Source organism: Stenella coeruleoalba, assembly GCF_951394435.1.
Source record: "Stenella coeruleoalba genome assembly, chromosome: 5".
In the NCBI taxonomy this organism is placed as follows: domain Eukaryota; kingdom Metazoa; phylum Chordata; class Mammalia; order Artiodactyla; family Delphinidae; genus Stenella; species Stenella coeruleoalba.
The window spans coordinates 1,303,146-1,326,412 of record NC_137150.1 but is presented as its reverse complement, the minus strand read 5'-3'; the positions used below and the strand labels follow the sequence as shown (position 1 = coordinate 1,326,412).

The window sequence follows — 23,267 nt, the reverse complement described above, 5'->3', positions numbered from 1 at the left end:
TTTGGTGTTTTTCTGCTTCTCTTGACTTTTCACTTTCTAACTTCTTCATTTCTGTTTTCACCTTTATTAAATACTTGTTCTTAAAAAAATTTTTTTTAATAAAGGATTTTCAGCAAACACCGTATGGAGAAAATTGCTGGCAGTTTTACCATACTGGAGGGGTTAAGAGGCTGCCATGATGATAGTCAATGTACTCAGAACTTCTAAAGCTTCAGAGCTGTTGTTTTCAGTGTTTTTTCCTATCCTTTAATTATAGAGAAAAGTCCCGCACGTGGGGAATGGGAGCTCAGTCGGTCCTTTATGAGTCATTGAAGAATGCAGGTGAAGTACTGCTGCTCTAAAGCCCTGCGAATGGTGACTAGAGAGGAAGAACAGAACGAGAGAGGAGGAGAAAGGAGGAATACCGTGCATCATCGACTCCCCGAACTTTCCTTTGCGTTATGCTTGAGGTGTCCTCCTAACTGAGCATTTATCTTGCAACTGCTGGGTGGTAAGTTCCGCCGGGGTCAGGAACTCTCCACACAACATCTGGGACATAGCAGCTGCTCCGTACCAAGTTTTGGAATAAATGACTAAACTCAGATTGAACTTTTCCCCTTAGGAGTGTGATGAGAGGGAGAGCCCTGGACCAGAAGGTGGCAGAACTGATGCAAGCCGAAATCTGTCCTTAACCCAGGACACGGTTTCATCTTGGCAACTCAGCTGAGCACGCTGGTCCTGGCTGCCTGACACAAACTAAGGCCTTTACTTGGTCTCAGAGTTGTAAGGACCATGTTAAGGGCCTGGGCTTTGGAGTCAGGCTGAGGTGCATGGGAACCTGGTGCATTGAAGACATGTTTACTGTTCTAATCCTACAGTTTTAAATTTGCCAAATGGTGTAGAGAATGGACTTGAGGATATGGAGAGGGGGAAGGGTAAGCTGGGACGAAGTGAGAGAGTGGCATGGACATATATACACTGCCAAATGTAAAATAGATAGCTAGTGGGAAGCAGCCGCATAGCACAGGGAGATCGGTGCTTTGTGACCACCTAGAGGGGTGGGATAGGGAGGGTGGGAGGGAGACGCAAGAGGGAGGAGATATGGGGATATATGTATGCATATAGTTGATTCACTTTGTTATAATGCAGAAACTAACATACCATTGTAGAGCAATTATAGTCCAATAAAGATGTGAAAAAATAATTGTCTAAGGGTTATAATGATGCCTTCCTCTCTGGGTTGTTAGGATGCTAACATTTATAAAGTTTCTCTTCTATAGTAGCCAATAATTTTTATTATTCCCTGTTATCTTCTTCCATTAGTGTTTTTGTACATCTGCATTTACCTGACAAAGTACCCTAGGCTGAAGGAAATGGGAACGACGGAAAACAAGGGAACTGGATAACCCACAGCTTGGGAGTAAACCCTTTAAATATCAAGGAGCTGTTTATGTTTGTTGCTGTCTTTCCAAACTTCACAGACATGCCATCAGGGAAACTGGCACGCCTGCTAGTGATTCATTTTCCAGAAAGACTAGTATTTTTGAACCTTGTTAAAACTCGAGGCATTTTATTTTTGGTCCTCCAGATTCCTGTTGCCGCTTTGTTTTCTCATCTTCTCTGCCTTGGTTTTCACGGCTCTGCTGCTTCCCTCTGCGAGGGGTCTTTCCTTTCCTCCTCCTTCGGTCTCCCTGGGAGTTGGCGGAAACTTGGCGAAGATTCTGGTGAGTTTGTTCTTCTTCTGACCTTTTCTGCCAGTTCCTCTGCTCTCCAGTTCCCTCTGTGAAAAGGAGCCAGGCATTCATTTGTCCATCAAGCATTTTATTTTTGTAGTTGCTGAACCTTCCAGTTCGGTGGATGCCTTCCAGGCCAGAGGCTGCCTAAATTACTGTTCAATAAACACTGTCCTCCACACTCTGCTTCCTGGGTGTGAACTGAAAGATGGTTTCATGGAGTGGGAGTGTCTAGCAGCAGAGCTCAGAGGGGAGAACTGGTGACTTGGGTCAACTGCGTGCTGCTTTACCTGGTGAATATGCTTAGATTTGTACCAACCTTTTAGTGTTGGAAAGAATTCTTCCCCTCATCCCAAATTAAACTCCCCACAGAGAAACATTTTTTGCTTAGAAGGGTTACTGGTTTCCGTGGCAGACTGCGAATATAGCCAGCGCTCCTGACCTCTCCCTTTGCAATGGGAGACTTGGCTGCTTCTCCCATAAATAGGCAAAATCCATTTTGCCAAACCTTGAACCTGGGCTGTGCTTGTGACTTTCCTTGGCAAATAGAATGCAACAAAGTAACTGTGTGTGAGTCAAGAGCCTGGCCTCAGGAGACCTTGTGTGCCTCCCCTCTTTCTCTTGGGACACTGCCAGCCATTGTGGCAGCAGGCCTGGACAGCCAGGTGGTAGAGGATAGATGCTGTGTGGGCCAGAGCAGAGCCATCCCAGTTTCCCAAGCGACGTCTCAGACATATGTTAGCCAAGACCAGTCAAGCTTGGCCCAGGCCAGTAGAATCACCTAGATGACTGTAGACTCAGGAGTCAAAATAAAGGGTAATATATATATTGGCTGCACTGCACGGTTTGCGGGATCTCAGTTCCCTGACCAGGGACTGAACCCAGTCCATGGCAGTGAAAGCCCGGAATTCTAACCACTAGGGCACCAGGGAACTCCCAAGAGTTATTTTAAAATACTAAATTTTGGGATACTTTGTTATGCAGCAAAAGCTAGCTGATTTTGGGTTTCGTAAACCCATCAATACACATGATGTCGAATTGATCATTTAGAGTCTAGGAAACAATGACAAGCATGGATAATAATGATTAGCAGAGCAGGGATGAGAACAGCATGCAAGGATGTTTTGTTTCGTTTTGTTTCATTTGGCTGCGTTGGGTCTTCATTGCTGTGTGAGGGCTTTCTCTAGTTGCGGCGAGCAGGGGCTACTCTTCGTTGCGGTGTGTGGGCTTCTCATTGCGGTGGCTTCTCTTGTTGCGGATCATGGGCTCTAGGTGTGCGGGCTTCAGTAGTTGTGGCACGCAGGCTCAGTAGCTGTGGCTCACGGGCTCTAGAGCGCAGGCTCAGTAGTTGTGGTGCACGTGCTTAATTGCTCATCGGCATGTGGGACCTTCCCAGACCAGGGCTGGAACCCGTGTCCCCTGCATTGGCAGGCAGATTCTTAACCACTGCGCCACCAGGGAAGCCCTGCAAGGATGTTTTTTCAATGTTGTTACCTGATCCCAATGACAGGCACATCTTTCAGGACTCACATTATTTAGTGGTTTTCATAGTACAAAGCTCTTGGAATGTCATCAACTACTAATCCAGCTGAGGAGGTCAAAATCTAGGCTTCCACTCTCTTTTCCTAGGACTTGTCTGTGTGTCCTGGGGTATTGTGAAAGATGGGCACACAGGACAGATCAGAGGAAGACTGAGCTAGTCTTGGGGCACTGTTGTTGGATGGCCAAGGTCTATGAAAAGTTTATTGGAAACAGGCTATATCTTATGTATCACTTTAAATGGTGTGGCTTTAATGAATTACTTTTCACAAAGTCATCTTTGCTTCCACACAACTGAAAGGCATACGTAAGATATGGAAATGCATCGTTTAGATCTTGTTCACTCAGCGTTTAATGTTGTGCTCATTGGCCCATACGTGACACCAAAATGTCTTTAACACTGACTCAAAAAACAGTTTAAACACATTTCTTTAAACCTTTTTTTTTTTTTTTTTTTTTTTGGCCTGCAGGATGGCTGGCGGGATCTTAGTTCACCAACCAGGGATTGAACCCGGGTCACGGCAGTGAAAATGCCGAATTCTAACCACTGACCACCAGGAACCTCCCTAAACACATTTCATGTAGTAATTTCTTTCTTGATATTTCTTCTCTTATTTAGCAAATTATTTTCTCACCACAGAAAGTGAAAGCTATAACCAAGGCCCTCTCTTATTTGAAAAGTTTGGAGGAAGTGTTTTCCTTTATTGGGTGACAGCACCCAGATTTTCTTGGCTTTATCTGAAAGAGGCACTTTCTCATCACTAGCCAAACTCAAAATACTCAGCATAAAATTTGATAAACTCAAGCAGAAGTGGTCTCCAGATATTTAAAGACCGTTCAGCATTTATATGTTTTTCCTTCAGAAAAGTATGACTAATGGAAATTAATATTTTTTTGATCTAAAGTGACTAGCGTTCCCATTTTTTAACAGGACTGCGAAATATTCCTTACTTAAAAAAAGATATCTGAGATTCAAGAGATTAAAAGCTAGATAAACGCTGTTGTGAATAATAAACTTTCAAAAACAAAAATGTTCAGATTACCACAGAGTTGCCTACTGTTTGGCTGGTCAGCTGTGCCGAGATAAAGTTTGGGAACTTTGCCCATCAGATTCCTTGGCTTCAATGAGCAGAGTCTGGCTTGTACCAATGCTGCAATAAAATTCTTGCTATTCATTTATGACGTAAATCAACACAGAGGTGCACATTTTAGGCCTAGAGAATCAAAGAAAAATCAGTCCTGACAAATTGCTAACACTAAAACTTTACTTAGAAGTCCATGTTGAAGACTCTTTCCAGATAGAGGCATATGGACGCATTGCCCAGTGATTATTACATCAAAAGTCTGGTGCCCCGACTGGGTAGAACCAGGAGCCCTCTCCCCAACCTTCTTTTTTTTTTTTGCGGTACGCGGGCCTCTTACTGTTGTGGCCTCTCCCGCTGTGGAGCAGAGGCTGCGGACGCAGCGGCTCTGGCTCATGGGCCCAGCCGCTCCGCGGCATGTGGGATCCTCCGGGACCGGGGCACCAGCCCGCGTCCCCTGCATCGGCAGGCGGACTCTCAACCACTGCGCCACCAGGGAAGCCCTCCCCCACCTTCTTGCTGAATGCCATCTCCTGTTGGCTTATTTCTGCTGAGGTGTGCTAGATTATGCTTATCATCTAGGTGGAGAGGGTGAAGCGATGTAAGGGGTGCCTTTTGGAGGCTGTATTTGTATCCAGAGACAGATAACACCTCCTCAGGAAAGATCTGTTGCTTCCAGACCCTGAGCAGCCCCTGGCATGGTGTTCATCTCAAATGGCCAGAGTGCCATTTCTTTTCTTTACTTTTCTTTTGAAAATTTAATTTTTATTTTATATTGGCATAAACTTGATTTATAATGCTGTGTTAGTTGCAGGTGTACAGCAAAATTGATTCAGTTATACATATACGTACATCTATTCTTTTTCAAATTTATTTCGCATTTAGGTTATTACAGAATATTGAGCAGAGTTCCCTGTGCTATACAGTAGGTCCTTGTTGGTTATCTATTTTATACATAGCAGGTGTACATGTCAATCCCAAACTCACTCTTTCCCTCCCTCTACCCTTCCCCCCTGGTGACCATAAGTTTGTTCTCTAAGCCTGTGCGTCTGTTTCTGTCCAAACTCCTAATTTATCCCTCCCCACTATCTTTCCCCTTTGGTAACCATAAGTTTGTTTTCTGTGTCTGTGATTCTGTTTCTGTTTTGTAAATAAGTTCATTTGTGTCATATTTTAGATTCTACATATTAGTGATATCACATGATGTTTGTCTTTCTCTGTCTGACTTACTTCGCTTAGTATGATCATCTCTAGGTCCATCCATGTTGCTGCAAATGACATTATTTCATTCTTTTTTCGTGGATGAATAATACTTCATTGTATATATATATATACCACATCTTCTTTATCCATTCATCTGTTGATGGACATTTAAGTTGCTTCCATGTCCTGTCTATTGTAGATAGTGCTGCTATGAACGCTGGGGTGCATGACTCCTTTTTTTTTTTTTGCGGTACACGGGCCTCTCACTGTTGTGGCCTCTTCCGTTGCAGAGCACAGGCTCTGGATGCGCAGGCTCAGTGGCCATGGCTCATGGGCCCAGCCGCGGTGGGATCTTCCCGCACCGGGGCACGAACCCATGTCCCCTGCATTGGCAGGCAGACTGTCAACCACTGCGCCACCAGGGAAGCCCTTCCTGCCCTCTTGACTATAAATAAATTAGCTTTTTATAATTCACAGTTATGGAATACAATTGTCCTAAACTTCAGTTTACTTAAAAAACTTTTTATTACAGAATAATATGTGTATAATAAAGTATAGTAATCATTAGTAAACAGCTTATTTATTACAAAATTAGTCCATTAATCCAACCACTTCATGTCAAGAAATTGGACATTGCCCAAACGCTTACTCCAGGAGAAGCACTGTCCCGACTGCTCACATTGTAGACGAATTTTGCCTGTTTTTGAACTTCATATAATTGAAATCATATTTGTATCTGGCTTCTCTCACTCTTTATTCTGTTTTTAAGGTTTCCCGATGCTGTTATGTATAGTTCATAAGTAGTACGATGGCGTATAAGAAAGGCCTCCCACATGCCAGAATTAGCTTACGGCCAGTGTCTCTTCTGCACATTATTATGATGAAGGAGGTTCTGGCCTTTTTTTTCCCTATGAAAATTTCGTTACCAAAGACCCCTTTTGTTAGGCTGGTTTTGGTGTGTGCCTGGTCCCGGGAAAGTTTTGCATATGGAGGGTGTGGGTAGATACATTCCTTGCCAAAAAATAAAATAAAATTAAACGAAGAAAAGCAAACTAAAGCAATAATGAGATACTCCTCCTTTTTGTATATTAGATTAACAAAATGGTGGGTTTTCCCCCTGTGAGAATACCCAGTATTTATTGCTACAACGCACTTTTGAGGAAAGAATTTGGCAATTTGTATTTGGAGCCACGAAAGGGGTTAATCATTCTTTTCATAAGTTATCAAGGGAAATATTCTAAAATGCATTAATGACTTCATTTATAAAGGTGTTCCATGTAACTTTACCTACTAATACTGAAAAATTGATAATAGCCTGAGAGTTAAACATTCAGAGAATGATGAAGCTATTATGGACCATCCTTCCTAAGGAATAGTATGTTGTTTTAACAAATGACATTTACCAACTTCTGGTTTAAAAATGTATCTGACTAGTGGCCCTTAAAACATCTTTTCTCACTAAAATATCTATAATGACCTCTCCCAGAAACCAAAACCACCAGAAAAATGGATGCTGGAAGTTTTAATCTCTTCCAACCAGGTTTGGCTTCATGGTGTAGAACCCAAGTGGAAAAAAAAGGCCCACTCCCCTCACTACTGTCTGCTTTGACTCATAGGCATCTTACTAATCAGAGAAAAGGACATACATCCCTCTACTGCTGTGGATCTCAGTGTAGGGTCCTCAGGCCTGTAGCATCAGCATTACTTGGAAACTTGTTAGAAATGCAAATTCTCATGTCTCATCTCAGAGCTACTGAATTAAACACTCAGGGTGAAGGCCCAGGATCACCTGCACATAACTGGGCAGCTAAAATTTCAGAGCCCCTCCCCCTTCCCTCATCAACTTTATTTGAAAGGTCAGAGGCAGCCACTCTTAGAAACTAATGGCAAAGAAGTTCAAGGTATTTGGTAGTGGCCAAGGGCATCCTGGGAGATGTGGTCTGACAGCAGGAAGGTGAAAGGTCTTGGCAGTGCAGTCTGTAAGTGGTACTTGCACTTGGACTGGAATTTGATGGCTACTTCAGTGGTCATGGGGGAGCAATATTTCCTCACCAAGGATGAAGAGAGAGCAAAAATCAAACCCACAACCCACATGGAGCTAATGGAAAAGCGACAGAGATTAAGGGAAGAGAACAGACTCGAAGACTTTGAAGAAAACCACATCTCTAAAAATGACCTACTGTAGTTGTAGAATAAACTATAAAGGGACAGATACCCTCACTAGGATGAAAGGAGGCGTAGCCCCTATGGAATGGCAGCCAAAATTTATAAATGCTCTGATGAAAAGACAAGGGGTTGAATGGAAGTAGAGATAGATAATATTAAAAAGAATTGCGAGTACATTAAATGTTAAATAGTAGAAATAAAGTCTATATTGAAGGCAAAAAAGTGACAATTTAGCATTACAGGAAATCAAATCAATGAAGACACACTCTCCCAGAATGTAGAAATAAAAGATAAATTTGATTAAAATGATGAGAGAGAAGATAATGTAAGAAAGACAGAATAAAGACTCAGCAAATGGCTGTGTTCGTGAGAGGAATATTGGAACAAAAAAATAAACATAAATGTAATAAATGAGATTAAAAGGCTAGTTTACGAATATTGAAAGAGTCCACTATGATCCTGGAGAAATAATTGAAAAGAGAGCCATATTCAAATTATCCAGATAAAAATACTGAACTAAATGACAAGGGAAAACAATCTGATAAGCATCTAGCCAGTGAGGAAAGAAATCCACCAGGGGATAAACGTTAGACGGCCCCATGACTGGAGCTGCAGTGTGACTGCTTGGAAGATAGAGCTTGGAGCTCGGGGATAAGGATTCTGTGTAAAGGACTGCAGTTTAGCTGCAACTAGCTTAACAAGACCCATCCAACAAACTACCGTAAATCTTCCACGTGACGGAATACTTGTGTTAAGTTAGCTTTTTGAAAAATGTGTAGGGCAAAAACAAGACTTTAGTGTTAACAAACTTACTATTTTATATATCTATTATGAATAAGTAATACATTTAATCACAGGTTAATAAATGATAGTATAATAACAAGATAGCTTAGAGTTTATTAGTAGATTACAGTAATGATTGAGAAGCAGTGCTGAAGGAGCAGGTGGGGGTAAAGAGAACCCCCATGCCCTGTGCAAGAGGAAATTAAAAACATCTTCTTTTTTGTTTGTTTGTTTTGCTTTGTTTTTTATATATTTTGATTGCAGTATAGTTGAAATACAATGTGTTAATTTCTGCTGTACAGCGAAGTGACTCAGTTAAACGTATATATATTCTTTTTCATATTCTTTTCCACTATGGTTTATCACAGGATACTGAATATAGTTCCCTGTGCTATAGAGTAGGACCTTGTTGTTTATCCATTCTCTATATAATTGCCTCTGCTAATCCCAAACTCCCCATCCATCCGTCTCCCACCCCCCTTCCCCTTGGCAACCACCAGTCTGTTTTCTATGTCTCTGTGTCTGTTTCTGTTATGTAGGTAAGTTCATCTGTGTCATAGTTTAGATTCCACATATAAGTGATAGCATATGCTATTTGTCTTTCTCTTTCTGACTAACTTCAAAAAGACATTCTTTTTTTTTTTTTTTCAGCTGTGCCGCGCAGCTTGTGGGATCTTAGTTCCCTGACCAGGCATTGAACCCAGTCCATTGGCAGTGAGAGTGTGGAATCCTAAACGCTGGTCCACCAGGGAATTCCAAAAAGATATTCTTTTTGAATGTAAATCCAAGGATGATTTTGGAAAATTTAAGGTAACTATTAACAAAATTAAAAATAGGACATATGCCTTTGATACACTAGAGTATAGGAAAGTAAACAAAATATAAAACGGAAAACATAAAAAAAGTAAAATATAAAAAGAAAATATAAAAAGAAAAAGGAAACGACAAAGCTTAAAAAATTAAGCGAAAAACATATCAACAAAATAAACCAAATGTATCAGTTAAACTAATAAATAAAGTGTATTAAAATCTTTGTGAAATGGTTAAAAAACATGAATCATTAGCATGGGACTCCATCCTTTTCTATCACTTGCTGGTTTCAGTTTCTTAGCATCGTTACTTCACTCCATTAAGCTTAGGTTTTCTAACCTGCTAAATGAGGGTAGTAAGACCTACTTCTCAGAGTTTCAGAAGACTGAGACTTTATATAAACAAGTTAATAGATATTATTCACTGTCTGGCATACTGAGGAAATGGAAGTCTCCAGGTTCAGAACCTGGATTCTGATGTCTAATAGGTTTCGTTCCTGGCTCTGTTACTTACCAGTCTTACTTACCAAACTTGAGGCAAGTCACTGAGCTCACCAAGCTTTGGTTCACTCATCTGTAAAATGGGGATAAAATAGTACCTCCCACATAACATTGTCATGAGGATTAAAAGAAATAATACGTGTAAAATACTTGGGACAACTCCTGGCACAGATAGCTCAGTTATATTTGTTCTAATTATTATAGCAAACTAGTAGCTTTAAATCTGAAACGTTAAAATGTACATTAATACAACCAGCATTATTAGTGAAAGAGCAGTAGTAACATTTTTTAAACACCTTTATTGGAGTATAATTGCTTTACAATGGTGTGTTAGTTTCTGCTTTGTAACAAAGTGAATCAGTTATACATACACATATGTTCCCATATCTCTTCTCTCTTGCAGTAGTAACATTTTAAAATATTAGACTGGATTTAAAACCTAAACATGGAACAACAGTAAAGGATTTCATAAATACATTTGGTAGATTCCTATGATCAAAGACTGCACAGCCATTACATCATGCGAGACAGTTAGTACGGTAAAACTTTATAATATACATCTGGAATATTTACATCCAAGTATTAACAGGAATTAACCCTTAGGAAATACAACATTTTCTTCTTTATGTTTTTCTGATAGTTTCCAAGTATTCTATAATAAACATATTACTTTAAAATCAATAAAAAGATAATGTATTATAAAAGGTATGTTTCAACAAATGTTTGACTACACTGGTAAAAATTGTTTTTTTAAATTGAAGTATAGTTGATTTACACTATTATGTTACTTTCAGGTGTACAGCATAGTGAGTCAATATTTTTACAGGTTATACTCCATTAAAAGTTATTACAAGATAATGGCTATAATTCCCTGGGCTATAAAATGTATCCTTATTACTTATCTATTTTATACATAGTAGTTCATATGGTCCCAGACCCCTATTTTGCCCCTCCAGTTTGGTAACCACTAGTTTGTTTTCTATATCTGTGAGTCAGTTTCTGTTTTGCATATACATTTATTTGTATTATTTTTTAGATTCCTCTATAAGTGATATCATACAGTATTTGTCTTTCTCTTACTTAGTTCACTAAGCATAATATTCTCTAGGTCCATCCATGTTGCTGAGTAATATTCCATTGTATATATATTACATCTTCTTTATCCATTCATCTGTCGATGGGCATTTAGGTTGCTTCCATATCTTGGCTATTATAAATAGTGCTGCTATGAACATTGGGGTGCATGTCTCTTTTTGAATTAGTGTTTTCATTTTTTCCTGATGTATACCCAGGAGTGGAATTGCTGGGTCATATGGCAACTCTATTTTTAGTTTTTTGAGGAACTTCCATACTGTTCTCCATAGTGGCTGCACTAATTTATATTCCCACCAACAGTGTACAAGGGTTCCATTTCTCCACACCCTCTCCAATATTTGTTTTTTGTTAGACTTTCATGACAGCCGTTCTACAGGTGTGAGGTGATGTCTCACTCGTTGTTTTGATTTGCAATTATCTAATAAGTAGAGGTGATGAGCATCTTTTCACATACCTGTTAGCCATCTGTATATCTTCTTTGAAAAAATGTCTATTCAGGTCTTCTGCCCATTTCTTTTTGATTTTTTTTTGATATTGAGTTGTATAAGCTGTTTGTATATTTTGGATATTAACCCTTCGTCGATTGCATCATTTGCAAATATTTTCTACCATTCCATAGGTTGTCTTTTTGTTTTGCTGATGGTTTCCTTTGCTGTAAAAAAGCTTTTAAGTTTAAATAGGTCACATTTGTTTATTTTTGCTTTTATTTCTCTTGTCTTAGGAGACAGATCCAGAAAAACTGCTGTGACTTCTGTCAAAGAGTGTTTCTGTTCTAGAAGTTTTATGATTTCAGGTCTTTCATTTAGGACTTTAATCCCTTTTGAATTTATTTTCATATATGGTGTGAGGAAATGTTCTAATTTCATTCTTTTACATGTAGGTGCCCAGTTTTCCCAGCACCACTTATTGAAGAGACTGTCTTTTCTCCATTGTATATTCTTGCCTCATTTGTTATACATTACTTGACCATGGTACATGGGTTTATTTCTGGCCTCTGTATTCTGTTCCATTGATCTATGTCTTGTGTGTGTGTGTGTGTGTGAATACCATGCTATTTTCATTACTGTAGCTTTGTAGTAGAGTCTGAAGTCTGGTGATACCTCCAGCTTGTTCTTTTTTTTTCCTCAAGATTGCTGTGGCAATTTGGGGTCTTTGTGGTTCCATATGGATTTTAGGATTATTTGTTCTAGTTCTGTGAAAAATGTCACGTGTGTTTTGATAGGGATTGCATTAAATCTGTAGATTGCTTTGGGTACTTATGACCATTTTAAAAATATTAATTCTTCCAATCCAAGAGCATGAGATGTCTTTCCATTTTTTGGTATCATCTCCAATTTCCTTCATCAATGTTTTATATCAATAGTTTTCAGAGATAAATCTTTCACCTTCTTGGTTAAGTTTATTCTTAGCTATTTTATTCTTTCTGATGCAATTTTAAACAGGATTGTATTTTTACTTTCTTTTCTGATAGTTCATTATTAGTGTATAGAACACTAAATGTTTGATTACATTGGGAAAATAATGTTTAAGTGATTTTAAATGTTTGCTTATAATCAACTGTTCAATTAAATTGGGAAAGTTCTTTATATAATATCAAGAGAAAACAGATACAAAATTTTGTATGCAAAATTTTATAAATTTGTGAAAATTTACTTGGAAAATATTAACCATATTGTTAGCATTGTTGTTTCTGAGTGGTAGGATTATTATTTGTTTTTTCTTCTTCATGCTTTGTGTCTATTTTTCCAACTTTTGTATGGTACTCAGAAAATGATAATATAATTGGAAAGTGAAAAGTTAAAGCAATAGGAATAAAATAATCCTTCATAAACAAGCCCTTATCTCAGATGTTGGCAAGTGGAGTTTCGTGGAACTGAAGGAAAGCTTGGGGAACAATATTCTTAGTCCCTCCTTTTCCTGGTGAGAAAGTGAGGCCAAGAAACATTTAGTGGTTTGCTGGAAGTCATGGTGAGTGAGTGAAAGAACCAGGCAGAGAACTCAGATCTGTCCATATGGGTTGTTTACTAAATTATGTGCCTTTTCAATTAGTGCAAAATTTGTGCAAAATTTACATAGTTTAATGTATATACCTAAATCCAAGCAAGGCATAGGAGCTTCTTAATTCATCCCTAGCTTCAGGAATGTTTACTTACAATACAGAAATGTCTTTCAGAAGAGTAACAGTTTGTAGAGAACAGTGGCAAACAAATGCATTATCTGCTCTTGAAAGTGGCTCTAAGTATCCTATACATGTTGAAGTTATCTATATGTTCTCCTCCATACATTTACATTTTCCCACATTCTCCTGAATACCTTGATCCATGTAGGTGGCTGGAAGTCAACAAAGTGGGCCCCAGTAGGTTTTAGGATCCAATCCAATTCCAGGCAGATGGACTTTGTTGCCTGAAGAGGTTTCCTGATTTTCTGCAGTAGTTCCCAAATGAAGGTCCTTGGAAGTTCAGAGCTGAGCTGAAGTTTTCACCATCTGATTAAAATTTACCCACTTGAAGCAATGTAATAATAGTAAGGAAATATAATGTGTTATTTATAAAGCTGAGTTTATTCACTCTTTTGGTGTTAAAATGTTCTTTTATGAAATGATGGTGACAGGTGTGTGTGTGTGTGTGTGTGTGTGTGTGTGTGTGTGTGTGTGTGTGTGTTTAATGTCCTTACCTAGAAAAATAAAGAGTTGGCAATCTTATGTTGACCTTCAAAATGTTTTTGAAAATTTATTGCTCTGTGGAATTTCAAAGTCTGGGACCTAGTGACTTAGTATTAGACACGGGAGATTGGAATTAGAAGAATCAGAGTTCAAATCCTGGTGCTGCCACATATTTTGAGAAACTTCTTAATTTCTCGGAATCTTCCTTTCTTCAGCTGTAAAGTAGAGAAGGTAATATTTCTCCCAGGAAGATCAATTACTCTCATAAAGCATCCAGACATGGCTGGCACCTAGTTTCCTCCAGAGATACCTGCTACAAATGGCAAAATTGAAGACAGTAATCATTTGGACATTGTGTAAGATACAAATCAATAAGTTAGTTGATCACTGGTTCCATTTCCCTTTGTTATTACTTAGCACCATATAGTCATTAAAAAATGTCCATTAGATAAAGTGAAGAAAATGATGTTGTTGTCATTTCTATAATTTTTCTCATTACAATCACATATCTTTTAAAACTTAGGTCTGAAAGCTTTCACTGTGAGTTACTAGTAGCAATTTTCTAATTGCTTACACTCTGAGAACTTCAGGTTTACACAAAAAGGTTTGTTGTCTAAGTCATGATCATATTCTACTCTATTACAGCTTGAGTTTGTGCCAGATGTTTTTGGAGCAAACAAAGGGAGATGCATGTCCTAATTAATAGAAGAGCGGAAAGCAGAAGCTGGTGACAATGCCCCCGTGTTTGTGGGATGACTATGGGGACCACTCACCAGTGTTCCCACTTGGTAGATGTCACTCATGGTGCCCTGGCTTCCTTGTCTCTGACTCTGCCTTTTTTCTCTCTCCCTACTCAGCTCAGTCCAGGCTCCATCACTTTCCTTAATGGTTCAGCCCCCGGGGTGCCTTGCTGTCTTGATTCGATGCCATCCTTTCAGCTTCTAGGCCTTTGAAATAACCTCCATAAGTCTTTGCCAATCTTTCTTTTCTAACAAAAATCTCTGAAACCTTATTTACCCAAGAACACATCCCTGACAGATTGCATGTCAAGTTAGGATTTTTTTTTCTTAATGTAAGAAATTTATACCTAAGCCCTTCAATTAGGAGCAAATGTTTATTTTACTATAGTCCAGAAACATCCATTTTTTTAGAGGTTGTTGTAGATGGTGCAGTTATGATTTTTTAAAATATGATTTATCGCCATTTTCCCTTATTTTTCTCCTCGGGAAGAATTTGCATGGGAATCATCATGTGCTAGTTTGATGTGTAAATAGAACATGAATATACACTTAATTAACTACTCCCTTCTGTGATGATGGTGGGGGGAAGCCAGGATTTGTCCAACAAGTATTTTTAAGCATCTGTAATATGTAGAACACGATGGTAGAAAGAGTTGAATTCAGCAACTTGCAATGTCAACCAATAAGTAAGACCATAAGCATAGATACTGGCTTCAAAAAGTAATGTGTTTTTTTTTTTTCATTCATTAGGACACAAATCCCACATAGTTTGTAATACTAGCCAACTGATTGTCTGAGTGGTAGTCAGCTGATAACGAAGAGATAGTATCCAGGTGGGGAAGAGCTAACTAGTAACATGCACTGGATGTTAAGAAGTAGCTAAGGTCATGGGGTCAGGGAATGGGAGACGTGTGTCTTTGGGCGAATGTTTGAGGGTCATCTTGGAAAAAAGTGTGCAAGAAAAGGTTGAGGAACCAATCAATACATTAAGCACCTAACAGGTGTGAGGCATTTTGCTGCATTGTGAGTGTGTAAGATGAATGAAATAAGCTCCATCTCTTGGACAGATCGGTGTTTAAAGGAAGAAAGATAAGTGTAAACAAGTAGTGGAAGAACTATGAGAATTTCTATAGTAGGTGTCTTTATTCATACCATGTTCTTATCTAAAAGCTGCCATGTTCTGAGATGATTTTATTGAAAAGAATCTTTCCTGACATCTGTTTTTTCCCTAGGGCTTTTGGATTCCTTAAACCTGATACTTTGGGTATACTTTTGGTTTTATTGTTTGATTTTTCCCCAAACCTAATAAATCACATCTTTCCCACTTGACACAGGCCTAAAACCATGTCCCTGGCTACAGCGTGAAACTTAGCACTTCCCGGGGTCCAATGACACGTTCTGATGGAGCCAGTGGACGAAACCCAGAATGCCAGCAGGCATCAGGTAAAATGTCATTCTCTGCCAGGTGGTCCAGTGCTTGTACACTGTAGGTGTCACCCATTCCAGATGCCAAATCAAAGGAGCAGGACTGCATTCTTTGTTTCAAAGTGGGTGGGCAATTTGTTCAATCCCAGGGGCCTTTGGACTGTGAGACGTAGGCTGAGAAAGCCAATTCTTGGAAATCAAGGTGGCCGGCCCAGACCAGCTGAGGGCGCAGCAGGGAGGGGAGAGGAGGAGGAAAAAGCCTTGCAAGAAGAAGCTGAAAACTGACCTAGTTATTTTCATGGCACACTCGGCTGCATTTCGCCTGCGGGCCAAGTCCAGGCTCCCTGACAGGCAACGGAAACACCCACCGCCAAGGACTTCAAGTTTGGAGCTTTTTCAAGTGTTTTCTTTCCTTCTTTCTTTTTTTTTCATTTTTTTTCTTTTTGTAGTAAGGATGCCCTGCTCCATCAAGGATTATCTGCCCTCAAGCTGCTGAAAACAGCAATGGTAATTCAGCTGATTTGTGTTGAGTCAGTGAGCGCAGAGCGAGTGGATAAGCAGAGGGTGAGAGGCAAGGCCATCTGGCGGCCATGCACCACTCCCTTCAGGATCCGGAGAGCCTATGAGGACACATGGGGAGGAGTGTGGGTAGAATGTGGGGGGCTGAAGAAACAGAGGCAGGTGCAGCCCTGCTTGGTATATTTTGGGCTGTCTGCCAATAGCACACCCCCTCCACTCTGGTGATGAGAGCTGGGTTTTCTCCTAACTCTCTCTCTCCATCTTTCTTTTTTCTTTTCTTTTTAAAAATTTATTTATTTATTTATTTTGGCTGCGTTGGGTCTTCATTGCTGCACGCGGGCTTTCTCTAGTTGCGGCCAGCGGGGGCTACTCTTTGTTGTGGTGCGCGGGCTTCTCATTGCAGTGGCTTCTCTTGTTGCAGAGCACGGGCTCTAGGTGCGCAGGCTTCAGTAGTTGTGGCACGCGGGCTCAGTAGTTGTGGCTCGCGGGCTCTAGCGCGCAAGCTGAGTAGTTGTGGCACACAGGCTTAGTTGCTCCGCGGCATGTGGGATCTTCCCGGACCAGGGCTCAAACCCGTGTCCCCTGAATTGGCAGGCGGATTCTTAACCACTGTGCCACCAGGGAAGTCCCTCCATCTTTCTTTTGGACCAGTTCTTGGGCTTGTAGATCAAACTGTAGTGCAAGATTTATCACCGGTGGCACTATTGACATTTGGGGCCAGACAATTCTTTACTGGAACACGGTGGGTTTAGCAGCATCTCTGGCCTCTACCCATTAGGTGAATAGCCCCTGTTCCCTACTACCCCACCAAGCCGCTGATTTTATTTTTTAATTGAAGTTTAGTTGATTTACAATGTTGTGCCAATCTCTGCTGTACAGCAAAGTGGCTCAGTTTTACACACAGAGATGTTCTTTTTTAAAAAATATTCTTTTCCATTATGGTTTATCCCAGGAGATTGGACATAGTTCCCTGTGCTATACAGTAGGACCTTGTTGTTTATCCATTCTACGTGTAATAGTTTGCATCTACCAACCCCAAACTCCCACTCCATCCCTCTCCCACTCCCCTTGGCAACCACAAGTCTGTTCTCTATGCCTGTGAGTCTGTTTCTGTTTTGTAGATTTTTGTGTCATATTTTAGATTCCACATATAAGTGATAACATACGGTATTTGTCTTTCTCTGACTGACTTCACTTAGCATGATAATCTCTAGGTCCATCCATGTTGCTGCAAATGGCATTATCTCATTCTTTTTTATGGCTGAGTAATATTCCATTGTATACAATGTACCACATCTTCTGTATCCACTCCTCTGTTGATGGACATTTAGATTGTTTCCATGTTTTGGCCCAAGCCCCCGATTTGTGATAACAGAAAATGTCTCAAGGAATTAATAAACATCTCCAAGGGCGCAAATCACGCTCTTTTGAGAACCATTGCTAAAGAAACAGTGCATCCTTCCCAAATACTCTGACCATGGAACTTTACCTGCTTAGTCTGGAGCAGAAACCCCTCCACATCCTTTTTTCAGACCCTCGTGTCATTTACATGCAGAAATGCTCAGAATACAGAAATGTTCTAAAGACACTTCATTATTTAGCATTGTTACTAAGGTTTCAATAAGAAATATACACACATAACTTGGAGATGACATTCTTAATAGCATATTGATTCTGAAAAATTTACCAGGTTATTTATTTTGACTCATCTATAGAATCTATGAAAATAAATTAAGGGAAATAAGACTGGAGAGTCAGGTTGGTGCTGGACTATGAAGGGTCTTGGCTATTAGGCTCAGAGGACTTTATTCTCTCGATGTTGGGAGACATATTGAAGGATTCCATACACCCTTCTTTTGCTACCATTACCCTGCACAAACTTTGACTCTGGCCAAATGGATCCACTCAAAGATATTTGACTAAACTGTATTTATGTCTACTTGGTAGAGGTTTAATAACCCATTTGGCTCACTGCCCAAATCTCTTGATCCTTTGGCCGCAATTGTTGTTTCAAAGCCCTCTTCAGATACAATAAAGAAGTTTAATTGGAAAGGATGGCCCTTCTAGAGGGTTGAGCCAAGCTCCATGGAGAATGGTGGACAGGTGAGCAACCCAGAGGTTATGGAATCAGAGGCAGATGAAGGAATATTCCCCACCCTAGGGTCTTGACCCCTCACACCTTCCCAGTTGGATTTCCGGATTGCAATGGACTGGAGAATGCCATGTGCTCCCACTTTTCCCCTTTCTAAAAGAAAAAAGGGTTCATTTCTGAATGAAATGTTTATTACGATTGTCTCGCTTTTGTTCAACTGCTGTATGTTGGGTGTGTGGAGGGGCAGAAATTTGTCCTTTTAGTACCTGGGTCTCTGGATCAAGAGGTGTCACATCTGGATATCAGGTAAAGGTGCTGTGCATCAGCTAGAGGTTCTGGACTTGGAACTCCATACCTTTCTTTCCTCCCTCCCTCCTTTCCTCCTTCCCTTTCTCCCCTTCTCCTTCTCTTCCCTCCTCCCTCCTTCCCTTCCTTCCACTCTCTCTCTCTTCCCCTTTTTCATTCTTTCCATTTCTTCATTCCTTCTTTCCTCTTACTTTTACTTTTTTCCTGTTTCTAGTCTGTTGATAAGATTCTGATGATTTGTCAACCTCCTATTTAGTGTGTGCAACCCTGACCAGAGTTTCTCTTTACTCAGATATAGTACTAATGGATTCTTCTTGACTTTATCTTTTAATTTAATTTTTATTTTATATGAGAGTATAGTTGATTTACAATGTTGTTTTGGTTTCAGGTGTACAGCAAAGGGATTCAGTCATACATATACATACATCCATTCTTTTTCAGATTCTTTTCCCAGTAGGTCCTTGTTGATTATTTATTTTATATATAGTAGTGTGTATCTGCTAATCCCAAACTCCTAATTTATCCCTCCCTCCACCTTTCCCCTTTGGTAACCATAAGTTTTTTGTTGTTGTTGTTGTTGTTTTTTGTTCTTTTTGCGGTACGCGGGCCTCTCACTGTTGTGGCCTCTCCCATTGCGGAGCACAGGCTCCGAACGCGCAGGCTTAACGGCCATGGCTCACGGGCCCAGCCGCTCCGTGGCATGTGGGATCTTCCCGGACTGGGGCACGAACCCGCGTCCCCTGCATCGGCAGGTGGACTCTCAACCACTGCGCCCCCAGGGGAGCCCCATAAGTTTGTTTTTGAAGTCTGTGAGTCTTTGACTTTATTTTTTTTTAACCACACATCTACTTACTTATTTTTCCTGAAATAGATTTTTGGAGCTTGGAATTGTGTCTCCACCACTTTTCTGTGGCTTTGCAGTTTGGGAGATGGGAAGAACCATACATAGGAAAAACAAGTTCTGGTCTCCTGATCATTTTATTAAACAACCACACCACCGCTTGAGGATGCATATTCAGATTATTCTCCAAATTCAGCTCGCAGCTATTTCCCCTTTAGAATTTTGTGACATTAAATTGTGACACCACCCCCCCTTTTTTTTTTGGATTTCTGCTGGTGAATTTTTTGGAGGAGTCTGGGTTCTATTGCCTGTTGTTAAATTTGTTGGTATTAGAGATGGGCGCCTCTGTGATAGAGCTTCATTTCATCACCTTTCCTGAAAAAGCCAGCTCTTAAAATGTCCTCATTTGTTATTTCAAACGTAATTGAAATGGAACATCCTTTTAGAAAAGTGCACAAGTCATGTGTACAGCTTGATGATTTTTCTGAATATGAACCCACTCATTATCGAGAAATTGAACCCTGGAGCACTCCCCAAGCCCATGTCACGGCAGCTCTCGCCGCCATCCACTTTCAAGTTAACTGATTTATAACACCGTAGGCTACTTGAGCCTAGTTTTGAACTTTATAGGAATGGAATCATACTGTGTATTTCCTTTTGTTTCTGGAATTTCCCTCAACATTAAGTTGTGAAATGCATTCGTGCTGTCGTATGCAGTGGCAGTTAGTTCAGTCTCCTTGCTCTACAGTAACCAGTTTGGGGAATGTGCCACGTTTTCTGTATCCATTTTACTGTTTACCGGCATTCGTGTACTTTGCAGTTTTAGAAAAGTGCACAGCCGTGATCGCGATACGAAAAGCTGATACCCGATAACGCAAAGCCGTTATCGCGAGACCCTGAGCGCGGTTAGGGGCCCCGCTCCGCCCACAGTCAGGCTCCCAGGGGGCCTCGCGGCAGAGAACGTGGGCAGAGGCGTGTGCACCCTTCTCCCTGGGCTCTCCGGGCCCTCTGGTGAGCTGGGGTACCGGGGACAGGCTGGGGGCTGTGTCCCGCGGAGCCCCAGAGCCCTCGCCGCGGCCGCATGCTGGCCGGACCCAGGCCTGGGAGCAGCGCGAACCTCTCCCGCTCGGTGACCTAATGGCGGCGGTCTCCGCGGGTTCCTCGGTCCACGGAGGCCTCAGCACCTGGCGTGTACGGACACGGCCATTCAGGTACCAGCTTCCACCACCTTCAGTCTTTCCATTCATTTCAAAACTGGGTCCAGCTTAGGTCAGTTGTCTCCCCTCGAGGAGGTGGCCGGGGGTCAGGGTTAAGTTGCCAGGACACTGCACATCGTTACTTAAGGTCCACCTCTGTGATGGGGCTGCCCTCAAAGGAGGGCAGTTGTCGTGAGCTGGGAATTCACCTGATGGGTGTTTGCTACAGCAGGTACTCCTGTTGATCCGATACAAATGATTCTCTCCAGTTTAAAGGAAAAGCCTGAGGGCTGGCGGGGTCCTGGGCGCCTGGCTCCCTCAGTGACAACAGCTGGGCAGGCCCTGGGGACCTGGCCCTGAGGGCGCCGCCAGCTGAGATCTGCCTCTTTAGCCCAGCCTGGGCACTGGCGGGAGGACCCAGACTGGCTGCTGGACAGACGCTCCCGGGCAGGGTAACTGGCCAGACTGGGACCCCTTCCTCTTACCCAGAGCCTGGGCCTGGGAGGGTGAAAGTGCCCTTTCCGTCAGAACAGAGAATAATCATTGTTTTGGTGGAGATTTACAGGAACCTTGTGACCTGACCGTGACCTGACCTCAAGAACAAAAGATCTGACGCCAAGAAGTTTGCAACAACTAACCATGCCCCTCCCTCACCTTTCCTGTAAAAGGGCTTTGCTGAAAGCTTTCAGGGAGTTCAGGGTTTTTTAAGGCAGGAACCAGACGTCTCCTTGCATGGCCCTGTAATAAACCTTTCTCTGCTGCAAACGCGGACGTTTTGGTATTGTTTGGCCTCACTGTGCATGGGGCACACGGACTTAAGTTCAATAACAATATAAGTGACATCATGTAGTATTTGCTTGTCTCTATCTGGTTTATTCCATGTACCATAATACCTTCCAAGTTCATCCATATCACAAATGGCAGGTTTCCCTTCATTTTAAAGCCTGAATAATATTCCGCATATATATATATATTTTATCCGTTGTAGATTATCACTACAGATATATCGCATTTACTATTCTTTATTAGTCTATTATGTATAATATTCCATATTATATAAATAGTATACAATCATCTATCTATTTACCTATCTATCATCTATCTATCCATCCACGGACACACACACACTACATTTTCTTTATTTATTCGTCCATCAACAGACACTTAGGTTGTTTCCCTACCTTGGTTATTGTGAGTAATGCCACAATGAACAGGGGAGTGCAGATTTTTTTTAAGATAGTGATTTTATTTCCTTTGGATATAAACTCAGAAGTGGGATTACTGAATCATACGGTAGTTCTAGTTTTAATTTTTTGAGGATCCTCCGTGCTGTTTTCCATAGTGGCTGCACCAATTTACATCCCCACCAACAGTGCACGAGGGTTCCCTTTTCTCCACATCTCACAAGCACTTGTTATTTCATTTTGATGAGAGCCATTCTGACAGGTGTGAGGTGAATCTCACTGTGGTTTTGATTTGCATTTCCCTGATGATAAGGATGTTGAGCATCTTTTTATGTACCTGTTGGCCATTTGTATGTCTTCTTTGGAAAAATGTTCAGGTTTTTTGCCCATTTTTTAATTGAATTATTTGTTTTTTTGCTATTGCATTATACTAGTTCCTTGCATTTTTCAGATATTAACTCCGTATCGGATATGTGGTTTGCAAATATTTTCTCCCGTCTCACAGATTACCTTTTCATTTTGCTGCTGTTTGCTTTGCAGAAGCTTTTAAGTTTAATGTAGTCCTACTGGTTTAGTTTTGTTTTTATTCCTTCACTTTTAGTGTCAAATAAAAAAAATATTGCCAAGTCCAATGTCAAGGAGTTTTTTCCCCTATGTTTTCTTCTAGGAGTTTTATGGTTTCAGGTCTTATGTTCAAGCCTTTAATGCATTTTGAGTTGATTTTTGTGTATGGTGTAGGATAGAGGTCCAGTTTTATTCTTTTGCATTGGAAATTGGTTTTCTCCAACATTATTTATTGAAGAGACTATTCTTTTCCCATTGTGTATTCTTGGCTCCTCTATAAAAAATTAATTGATCGCATACGCATGGGTTTATTTCTGGGCTCTTGACTCTGTTGCATTGATCTATGTCTGTTTTTGTGCCAATTCCGTACTGTTTTGATTACTAAAGTCATACTTTGGAGGTATTAGGGTTCCGATCCAGACCAACACAATAAAGCAAGTATCACAATATTGCAATTCACAGGAGTTTTTTGGTTTTCTAGTGCATATTAAAGCTGTGTTTACACTATGCTGTGGTCTATTAAGTGTGCAGTAGCATTATGTCTAAAAAATGTATATACCCTAATTAAAAATTCTTTATTGCTAAAAAATGCTAAACATCACCCGAGCCTTCAGTGAGTCCTAACCTCTTTACTGGTGGAGGGTCTCGCCTCTGTGTTGATGGCTGCTGACTGACCAGGGTCATGGTTGCTGAAGGTTGGGGGTGGGCGTGGCAAGTTCTTAAAATAAGACAGCAGTGAAGTTTGCTGCATTGATTGAGTCTTCCTTTCAAGAATTTCTCTGTAGCCCGCAATGCTGTTTGATAGCATTTTATCCACAGTAGAATTTATTTCAAAATTGGAGTCAGTC

At 40.8% G+C, this 23,267-nt stretch overlaps 1 protein-coding gene across 16 annotated transcripts in view; it reads left to right on the top strand.

Annotated features, from left to right (window-relative positions):
• Nucleotides 1-23,267, top strand: part of LOC307186445 (uncharacterized protein) — a 439,601-nt gene that overhangs the window by 65,752 nt on the left and 350,582 nt on the right. For 9 of the 16 annotated variants that reach the window (XR_013828326.1, XR_013828327.1, XR_013828328.1 and 6 more), the window contains exons 2-5: nt 257-490; nt 9,137-9,295; nt 15,627-15,735; nt 16,167-16,224. Coding sequence is in view for 1 of the 16 variants with exons in the window: in XM_079921494.1 (XP_079777620.1) it covers nt 15,681-15,735 (55 nt within the window). In the remaining 15 variants the exon portion in view is untranslated. Of the gene's footprint in view, nt 1-256; nt 491-9,136; nt 9,296-15,626; nt 15,736-16,166; nt 16,225-20,277; nt 20,687-23,267 lie in introns of those variants that run through there. The other 7 variants (XR_013828323.1, XR_013828324.1, XR_013828325.1 and 4 more) reach the window with 3 other exon arrangements.